General features: G+C 45.4%; 1 protein-coding gene across 1 annotated transcript in view; it reads left to right on the top strand.

Moving 5' to 3' along the window:
* SAMD3 (sterile alpha motif domain containing 3) overlaps positions 1-10,528 on the top strand; it is a 67,285-nt gene that overhangs the window by 39,824 nt on the left and 16,933 nt on the right. Inside the window, exon 7 of the mRNA XM_019538028.1 lies at positions 4,755-4,925. Coding sequence (XP_019393573.1) covers positions 4,755-4,925 — 171 coding nt within the window. The remainder of the gene's footprint in view (positions 1-4,754; positions 4,926-10,528) is intronic.

Genomic DNA, 10,528 nt, shown 5'->3' with positions numbered 1-10,528 from the left:
TTTCTGCCTCTGCACTGACGAGAAGGGAGTTCCCCAGCCTGTAGGTATGCTGCTGGTTCTTCCTCCCCAGGTACATCACCTTGCACTTGTCAGTGTTGAAACCCATCCTATTCTCATCTGCCCACCCCTGTAACCTGTCTTGGTCCAATTGTAGCCTATTCCTCCCTTCCAGCATGCCAACTTCTCCCCACATCTTAGTGTCATCTGCGAATTTGAACAGGGTGTTTTTTATGCACCCCTGTCCAAGTCGCTGATGAAGATGCTAAATGGCGCGGGCCTGAGGATCAAGCCCTGTGGAACCCCACTGCCCACATTCCTCCAGGTCGAATAAGACTCACCCAACACCGCTCTCTGGGTGCGGCCCTCAAGCCAACTAGTGACCCATTTGACTGTGTAGGTATCGAAGCCACAGTCTCCTAGTTTTTTAATAAGAATGGGGTGAGAGACAGTGTCAAAGGCCTTCCTAAAGTCCAGAAAGACTATGTCCACTGCGACACCTGCATCTAAGGATTTTGTGACCTGGTCGTAGAAGGCCATCAGGTTGGTCTGACAGAACCTGCCACTAATGAACCCGTGTTGGTTGCCCCTAAGCATAATCTCCCCTTCTGGCCCCTCGTGTATATGCGCCACGATAATTCTCTCAAAAAACCTACCCAGGATTGAGTTAAGACTAACTGGCCTATAGTTTCCTGGGTCCTCCTTCCTCCCTTTTTTGAAAATGGGAACCACATTGGCCCTTTTCCAGTCCTCTGGTACCACACCGGAGCAACACTAGTGCTTGTAAAGCCGTGCCGGGGTCCTGCAATGACCTCTGCTAAATCCCTCAGCATACTGGGGTGGAGACTGGTGCGCCTCCCCTGGGGCCTATGGAGGTCCCAGTGGGGGAGTTGACTTGGTCCCTACTCAGAAAAATGGAGGCAAAGAAATTGTTAAATAGGTTAGCTTTGCTGTCTGATGCAATGACCAGATTTCCTAGCATGTCCTGCAGAGCCCCCACGTTACCCGGTACCTTCTTTTTACCCCCTATGTATTTAAAAAAGGACATCTTGTTGTCCTTTATCTGGGTAGCTAGTTCCAGTTCCATCTCCACCTTGGCCTTCCTGACTGCCCCCCTGCAGCCCAAAGCAACAGAGGTATAGTCCTGTCTGGTGATAGCCCCTCCCTTCCATTGGGTATATGCCTCCTTTTTAGTTAGATGTTCCTAGATGCTTTTGGTGAGCCATGGGGGCTTATGCACCCTCTTGCCCCCTTTGATCTGTGTTGGGATTACCTCCCTTTGGGCATGGAGGATTGTCTCCTTAAGGAACGACTACTCTTCCTGGACTCCCAACTCCCCTCCCCTCTGGAACCTCGTGCCTCCCCAACTGTTCTCCTTACCTCATTGAAATCCACCCTCCTGAAGTCCAGGGCTGCTGCCTTGCTGCAGGCCTTTGCCATCATGCACTGGGTGGTGAATTCTAGCAGGCGATGATTGCTGTCATGCAGGTGGTCGAGCACCCACAGACTCCTCACCAGGTCATCGCCCATGGCCAGGACCGGATCCAACAGTGATCTCCCCTGGTGGGGCTGTGTACCTCCTGGGTTAGAAGGAGGGAGGTCCTGCATCTCGGCTAGGAACCTACATGAGCAGTCAGACTTGGCTGACTGCTCTTCCCAGCAGATGTCTGGAAAGTTCAGGTCACCCATGATGACCACATCCTTTAACCTAACTGCCTCTGTGAGTTGACTTAAGACTTCCCGGTCTAGCTCTTCCCTCTAGTTGGGTAAGTGATAGTGACTCATCTCTCTAAGAAATGAAAGATTTTTTTTAATGTACTTGTATAGTGAGGAGGGAGACTGTTCAGATGTACTACAGGAAGCATGTTTCCTTTTGTTATCAACATAGAAATATCCACAGGTGGATGGAACCTGATAATTAATAAGCATAGGCAGTATGAGATTCTACCATGCTAACTGTAGCCATTGTAGACCATCTCACTTAGGACCCATAGTTCAATTAATCACATAGATTGGTACAGAGAAGGGAGCTAGATACAAAAATAGGACTGTAAGCTACTTCACATTTGTCTGTGTTGTATCCCTTGTTACTGTCATATTTCATTGCCTGCATGTATTGATGCAAATTCAAAATGCAGTTGATGGCAATCTTAGGACTGTGGGCAGTGTTTTAAAGTACTCAAATGGCACCTACACAGTTACATAACTGCTATTTTTTACATTTGTGGATGCTCCTGTGTGTGTCTATTGAGCACATTCCTTTCTGTTTTTAGGCCAGTGGTTTGGGCACTCACCGAGGAAGTGAAAAACCTATGTTGTAGGTTAGAGTACAACCAGGGCTATAATACTGTGCTGGACAGTCAGAAAAATGAGGAGGACTTAAGAACTTGCCTGACCTGTTTCCCGGGTGATTGCCTTGGCCACTTGACGTCCTTTCCTTTTTCTTGTCCTTATGACAAGGTGTTTAGCAAAATTTGCAGATTTGTTGGAATCTGTCAAGGCTGCACCAGGAACACATTTGTTATGGCCTCAAACTTCCAACCTCTACCCTTTCAACCATGTACCCAGCCCATCCACTTGACTATTTGTCTAAAAAATGGAAGTGTCCTTCTTGCTCTATTGCCCCCTCCAGTCACAGACTTTTGCTGGGTAGATTTTCATAATTTGTGCTTTCCTCGTTGTGACAGGGGGCCAGCTTTTTTTTTTAAATATGCCGGTAAGTGTGCCACCGTCACATTTTGCTGGATTTTTCTTCTTTCGGGATCAGCTTCCCCACCCTGTTACTCACCTGCCATGACTTGCTCTTACTTGATTCTTAAGAAAGAGGGAGCTTGACCCACAGGTTCCCAGACAGGCTCCAGGCTCACCACCCGCAGGATAATGAGGTATTGCTTTAAAGGCAAAAATGCACGTTCCTACCTCCCCTTGACATGCCCTGTGACTTGCAGATGGTTTTAAAAATTTCTCTTATGTTGGGGACTCATCCACTGGGGCTTGCTCTCTCGCTCTCTAGATAGGCCTGTCAGTCAAAACCCACTAATCAGGGCTTGACTCCAAGGCTTTAGTTCTCTAACTCACTTGGGCTCAAGGCCCTCCTCCATTCCATGCTTTCTGCAACACCAGGCCTACTGGCCCTTCTACACTATGTGTCCCTGTAGTGCCAGACTGTTGGGGCCTCAGCCCCTTTTGGCTTTGCCCCTCTTTCTGTATTTAGGGCCTTTCGCCTAAGTACACCTGCTAGGACCTGGCTCCAAGGCTCCTATCTTGCCTTCAAGCGACTTTGGGCTTGTGGCCCCAGTGTGGCACCCCTAGTGCAGCAGGGCTGCTCTATCATGGTGCCCCTTCGTGCTTATAAGGCCTCCTCCACCCCTACAGCCTTAACCACAAACCACTGGCCTTTTTAACATCAAACATAAGCCATAGGCTCCTATGGCTATATAATGAAAATAATAATAAAGAAATAAGAGAGGCAAAGTGCCTGCTTACTTTATGTGATCATCCTTCTGTCTCACAGTGTAGTGTATTCTTCCCAAAGAGGCTGCTGCAGCTGCACCATAGTCCTCGGGGGTCCCCCTCTCTGCTCTCTCGCTGGCTTTCTCCACTTGCAGTTTATATGGTTCTGGCCTTCCCCTTCCTGTCACCTGACCAGCGGGCAGGGCTCGATCCCTAACACCTACTCGACTGGCCAGCCATGCCTGGAAGGTTCTGGATTTAAAGGAACTGCCCTACTTCTTGGTAATAGGGCTAGGGTTCCCTGTTACACCCGCCTATGTATGCACAGCCAGATACCTGTTGCATGTTTAGTAGCTATATGGATAGTCACACGTCTACACTGTGCATGGAGTAGGGTTGTGAATTGTGTAACTGGGAGAAATGGCAGTTTTGCAGCTGGTTAGCTGCCATTTGGAGACGTAAAATGAGCTGGTATTCTGGTCCAATAAATACTGAAGGAAGCATTTATATGAAGCAGGATGATACTGGAGTAAGCAGAATACCTAAGAACCTTTGAGGATCTACAATTAACATCCGCTGATTCTAAAGGATGTTTGCCTAAGTAAAAAAACCTCCATAGGATAATAGACCCATTTGAGTTTTGTCTTGACTTTCTCTTTCTCATGTCCTTGTGACAAGTTATTTAGCAGAATTTGCAGATTGTTTGGACTCTGACATGGCCGTGCTGTGAGTGCTTTTGCTATGGCCTTGAACTCTCAACTTTCAGCCGTTCACCCCAGTGTCCACAACAGGGTTGGGTACTCGAAAGTGATTTCTGGATATCTTAAAACATTTAAAAAAACAGAAACATGAGTTGTTGCCATCCCCTAGTAGCAGGTACACAATTGATATTTTCAGAAAAATTTGGCTTGGGATAACAGCGAAGAGCCTCAGACAGTATCTTTTACCATCTTGTTTTAATAAGCATTCTTTTATTTTTCTCTCTTGCGTTATCAGTTCATGCAGAAGTATAAAATATAATTCATAGGATGCTGCTGACCTTGGGAGATAAATTTGAGAAAGAGATTTCTGAATTGCAGCTTGCCTTTGTTTTCAAGCACATTCTTTAGGTTGTACAATTGTTTGCTGTTTTTTGAGGTGGCCGTTTCATGTTGAGATAAGGTGTAGTTAAAGAAAATTGCCAAAAATGTGTGTCTAACACAACTTGTCAGTAATGCCTTTACCTGGAAAAAGAGGGAAATATCCTGCTTTAGGAATGAAGCACACTTCTCAAAGACACTAACAATGTTGGCTTTCTTGTACAGTTGCTATGGAAACGAGCCCTTAAAGATCGCTTCAAATATGTGCGGAGACCAATTGAAGATGATGAGCAGGTTCTGAGGAACAAATGCAAGTTTGGCCACAGGAGAGGACAAACTAGGAAGTCTGCTGCTGCTGAAAGCAGATGTGATGAAATCCAGGTGGTACAGATAAAGGTAACATTTCTGTCTCCGTCCATAAATAGCATGTATGGGTCCTACAAAAGTCTTTAGGCTCCAGTACGGCAGTATGCCAAAGCCTGCCCTAGAAGGGAGTATGGAGAGACCACTCCTTATTAAAGGGCTCACTGTGTTGGTCAGAAAAGAGGAGAGTAGGTTATGACCCCCATTCCTTTCTGGGGAATCCTACACTGACACTGAGAAACCCAAAACAGGTGATCCTCTGTTGTCTTGCACCATTGCTTGTACCACCAGCTAAATGGACATAAAATAGTATTTGCCTTCTTAATATACTTTCATTCCATTTGTTTGACTTCAAGAGTGTCTTTTTTGACTTCAGCAGTAATAAAGGGCTTAGATATTTGGAGGAAAGAATAATCAAAGATATGCAAACCAACAGAAACGAAGACAAATAAAACATTCATTTTATCCAAGGGAGGTCACACCAGGCTAAATGAATAGCCTTTAGATAAGGGCAAGGTAGTGGACTTATTTTATCTATATTTAAGCAAAGGTTTTTGAGATTGAGCCTTGTGGGAAATGATTGGCCAAACTGGAGATGATGGGGGCCAATACTACAAACATAAGGTAGGTAAAGGAGACTACACTGGGTTACGTGGAAGAGTGGGTTTTCAGACTGGAGAGTGATCGCTAGTGGGGTTCCTTGGGGATTGGTTTTAGGATCTGCTTTCTTTGTGCAATTCATGCGATTTTTATACATGCTCTGTGACACAGTGCTGGGCTAGGTGGTGTCATTCCTCACCTCACTCACCCTCCATCTTCCTTGGGAGTATTGCACATGGCCACACCTACATTTGGGAGTTTTGACTGAAGTGCATTTGCACATGTGTTAAAAAAATCTCCTGGCTGGGGGATCTTGCTCTGTTCCAGATCAAACCGATCAACACATTTGAGGGTAGGAAGAAAATTTCCCTTTGGTTACATCCACAAGGACTAAATGCTTCTTGCCTTCCTCTCTAGTGTGGGGAATTAATTGGTCCTGTCCTTGGATCCTCTGACCATACAAATGCAGTGGGTGCCAGTGTTTTTGGCAGGCATGCCACAAATTAGACACACTCCATCCCTGAGTGATACTCCAATTCTTTTCCCCTGCCTGATCTCCTGCTTTGCTTCCTGCCCTGTGCTCCTTGCCTGATCCCCTGCTCTTCCTTCTGCTTCTTGGCATATCTCCTGCTCTGCTGCCTGTCTCTCACCCTGATCTGCTACATGCCACACACACAGGCTGCCCAGGCCACTTGTGGCACTCATGCCACAGGTTGGGCACCCCTGAACTAATCAATTATTTGCAGTTGCAGTGGCAGGGTACAGGCAGTGCCCTTGTCTCCCAGGCTTTTTATCAGGTGAATGCTGTGTGGCATTCTGTGTGTTTCTAATTTTGTGCTTTGTAATTGTGATGTGTGGGGATTGGGAGTATCTGATAAATAGGGATCTTTGCCCATGAGGGCAGAGGCTCAATAGTCCAGTCCAGTGTACCAGTCATGTTGCAGGTTTTAGAGTGCAGATCAATACACACTTGGGCTCAAGAACTAGTTGTACAAATGCAGTTGTACAAGTGCAAAGAAGAATGCACATGGACACTTGACTAGATGCTGGGTAACCTTTTATCCTCATACCATATTCCCCTTTGTGGTATGCTGAAAAGCAATTTGTGTATTGCGGTAGAGGGTTCTGGTGAACAGAACAGGCAGTTCCTTCGTTTCCTTTTAAATAGAGTTTCTGTTCCAGAAAGGGCCATTACTGTCTTGTATGTGTTTTAAAATGTACTAATTAATTTATCCATTTTCATGCAAGCAAGAATTTCTCAATTATACTTTACAAATTCTCTTACCACCTATTTCAATAAGGCAATTAAATACACAGTTAAACATGAAACTATGCACTTCTGTGAATGTGTTAAAAAATCAAAACACAATCAAATATTAAGGCCTTTAGTTTGATCTAAATATGTCCATCCACTCCTGGAAAGGAGGACCCAGTGCTCCCTTTGGCTTTTGTGGTCACACTTGCCTCCTCTTGCTTCCATGTAGCTGCACGGTTGCTTCAGCTGCTGCACTGTTCAAATATATTATTTAGCTTTTATTTGTTTTATAGTCTGAGGAAGGATTCAAACTGTTCCTTTGAGGAAGGAACAACAGTATCGAACAGAGAACTCAGTTCAGTAGCATTGAAATGATGGACATTTCTCACTCGTATTTCTTCTGTCCTTGTCCGTTTTAGAATACGTGTCTTGGGTTTTTTAGTGCCCGTTATCCCTCAGGATAGTCAACACTTTACTTTTTGTATTTCTTCTTTATCAAAAACACCAAGGAAAATTTAAATGCAAAAATTAGTATTAATGCAACCTTGAAATTTGAAACAATATTCTTGCAAAATTAAGGACTTTGCACATTATTTCACCTTACGTAAGTATCACTATATAGCAACCAAATACAGCTGGCTCAGAGATCCTTGCAGTTTTGTGATTTAGCAACTGCAGACACACACTATTGAACAAGGTGTTCTGGCATCCTTTTAAGCAAGCGTCTTTTTGTTTTTGTCGTTTGTTTATAAGAACACAAAGAGAGGCATGCTCCAAGGTGCTGGTCATCCTGCCATACATTCAAATTGCAGAATGCATATTCTACTCTTATATCCTTACAGAACTTAATATTCCAGAGACAAAAGGAACTGGTAAGTACAATACTACCACCACATCCAGTCTTCTTTATTTCCTTTCTACTGACTGGAAAAACAGATGGGCCTGAATATGTGGGCTAGAGGGTGACATGGTGGGTACTTGAGACCACAAGAGTGGGAGCAAATTCCAAAATTAAAGGACCCCTCTAGACAATAGCATGCCAGAGAACTCCAGTTTTTGTGCCGGACTACAGTCGGGTCTGTATGAACCTATGAGAGACTCTCAGTTAGGCAGGTCCCAGGCCAGTTAGAACTTTGTAAGTCAAAGCCAGCTGGTAACCAGTGAAAATTTAAGAGCACATCTGTTCATAATGGTTGACCTGCTTCCCAAATGTACAGCTGATTTCCATACTATGTTCCAGCTTTTGCACAGACGTAAGATGCAGCAGCTCTATGGTGCATACTTTGTAGTGGTTCACGTTTCAGCTGTTAACAGCAGAAAGGTGAGATCCTTGCTTAAAAGAATGCCAGTAGAGCCAAAGCCTATTCCATCTATTGGCCATCTCAGCAGACTTCTGATTCTGTTCCACTCCATTCAAGTCCTGAAAATTAATTGATACACCTACTTTTGAATCACACCACCATCTTACCCTTAAAATTTAGTCACAAAACGGCAGTGAAGAGGAAGAGGACTAGCTCACCTTCGCTGACTCGAGCAGGGTGGACTAGAATAGGATTAGAGTCACACTTAGGAACTTCAGTCCATGTATGTGCCAAAGAGAGAAAGTAGAATCTGACCCCTAGTTTTTGTAGTCAGAGTTGGGTTTGGGTTAATAAACAACACCCTTGACCATTGGTGTCCAAAAGGCATGACAAGGGCCATGGACAGACATGCATTTGTAGTGCTACAAGTGCGGCAGCACTTAATAGTGCTACTAAAAATTACCCTGTGTGGGTTGTACATATATTCACAGACTCTAGGCTGGAGTGCTTCAAAGTCACTGCACAGGTGTGCTTTCTAACCAGCGGACAATAGGAAGTTATTTCTCTGCTTCTTCCCACCTCCAGGAGCCTGCTGGTGAGCCCAGTCACTCACAGCCTGCCCTCTCCCCTTCTCAGAAAGGTGGTTCACCAGACAGTTTGTTAGTGGTGGGCAAATTTTTCTGAGCACGACTGGAGAGAGTGATTGGTTGGCACTGGTGCCTGCCACCCCAGAGGGGCAGCAGTGGTCTTGGGCAGTAAGAGGGCAAGCTTCCTGCTGTTCTACAGCTTCCTGCTGTCTAGAGGAAGCAGGGCTTTTAAGGTAAAAACAGATGTTGCCAAATGAGTTCTTTGCATCTCTATGCCTAGACACAGACCAAGACAAATCTCCCAATAGGATCATAGATAGACACAGGAGGGACACAACTGTTAGAACAGACTTAGTGAAGGGGCACTTGGAGGGGCCGGATATGTTCAAATCAGCAGGCCCAGATGAACTTCATCCAAGGGTGCTGAAAGAATTGGCCAGTGTCATAGCAGAGGCACTGGCACAGCTGTTTGAGCACTCATGGTGCTCCATTCGGGTCCCAGAGGACTGGAAAAGGGCTAATGTGGTCCCTATTTTCAAGAAAGGGAGGAGGGAGGAACTAGGAAACTGTAGGCCAGTTAGTCTCGCCTCTATCCTTGGAAAAACTCTGGAGAAATCATTAAGGATCATATTTGTGGGAGCCCAGCAGGGGAAATAATGCTGAAAGGGTATCAGCATGGATTAATTGCAGGTAGATCCTGCCTGACTAATCTTGTCTTTTTTTATGACCAGGTCACAAAATGCTTAGATGCAGGAGTCAAGGTAGATGTCATCTATGTAGACTTTAAGAAGGCCTTTGATACAGTATCTCGTTCTGTTCTCATAAATAAACTGAGAGTCTGCGATGTAGATGATTACAGAGTCAGGTGGGTGGCAAACTGGCTTAGGGGTTGCACCAAAAGAATGGTGGAGGACGGGTCACTATTGACCTGGAAAGATGTGGGCAGTGGACTTCCACAAGGCTCAGTCCTTGGACCAGTGCTATTCAATGTCTTCATCAGTGACTTGGATGAGGGCATGGACAGCACCCTATCCAAGTTCGCAGATGATACCAAATTATGGGGCAAATTTAACAGACCAGAAGGTAGGGAATGGATACAGGAGGATCTGGAGAGGTTGGAAAAATGGGCAGTACAAAATAGGATGCAGTTCAACAAAGACACGTGCAAAGTGCAGCACCTGGGTAAAAAGAACCACCAACACACTTACAGATTGGGGGGATGATCTTCTCAGCAGCACAGCAGTGGAAAGGGATCTTGGAGTCATAGTTGATTCCAAGATGGACATGAGTTGTCAACATGATGAAGTGATCAACAAGGCTAACCGCACTTTATCATACATTAGCAGATTCACGATGAACAGGTCCAGGGAGGTGATGCTTCCTCTCTATGCGGCACTGGTCAGGCTGCAGTAGGAGTACTGAGTCCAGTTTTGGGCACCGCACTTCAAGAGGGCTGCGGAGAAACTTGAGAGGGTTCAGAGAAGGGGCTCCAAGGAGGATTACTCCTGCAGGGACCAAACCAGGAAAGTCAAGGCTGCAACTGAACTCCAACTAGCTTCAGGAATCAAGGACAACAAAAAGTCCTTTTTCAGATATGTGGGGAGCCAGAGGAAAAGCAAGGGCAATGTTGGACCTAGCAGACTTACTGTGGCTAAAAAGGAAAGCCTACAAAGGATGGAGGACGGGATTCACCTCCAAGGAGGATTACTCCTGCAGGGACCAAACCAGGAAAGCCAAGGCTGCAACTGAACTCCAACTAGCTTCAGGCATCAAGGACAACAAAAAGTCCTTTTTCAGATATGGGACAGGGAAATCTGGGTCAGGGGGATCCCCTACCCTCCATCAATGCTGACCTCGTGAAGGAACACCTTGAGAAGCTGGATACCTTCAAGT

Source organism: Crocodylus porosus, unplaced genomic scaffold (assembly GCF_001723895.1).
Source record: "Crocodylus porosus isolate Cpor-Errol unplaced genomic scaffold, CroPor_comp1, whole genome shotgun sequence".
NCBI classification, from domain to species: Eukaryota; Metazoa; Chordata; order Crocodylia; family Crocodylidae; genus Crocodylus; species Crocodylus porosus.
Note: the sequence above shows the minus strand (reverse complement) of the source record. Positions and strands in the feature narration are given on the sequence as shown.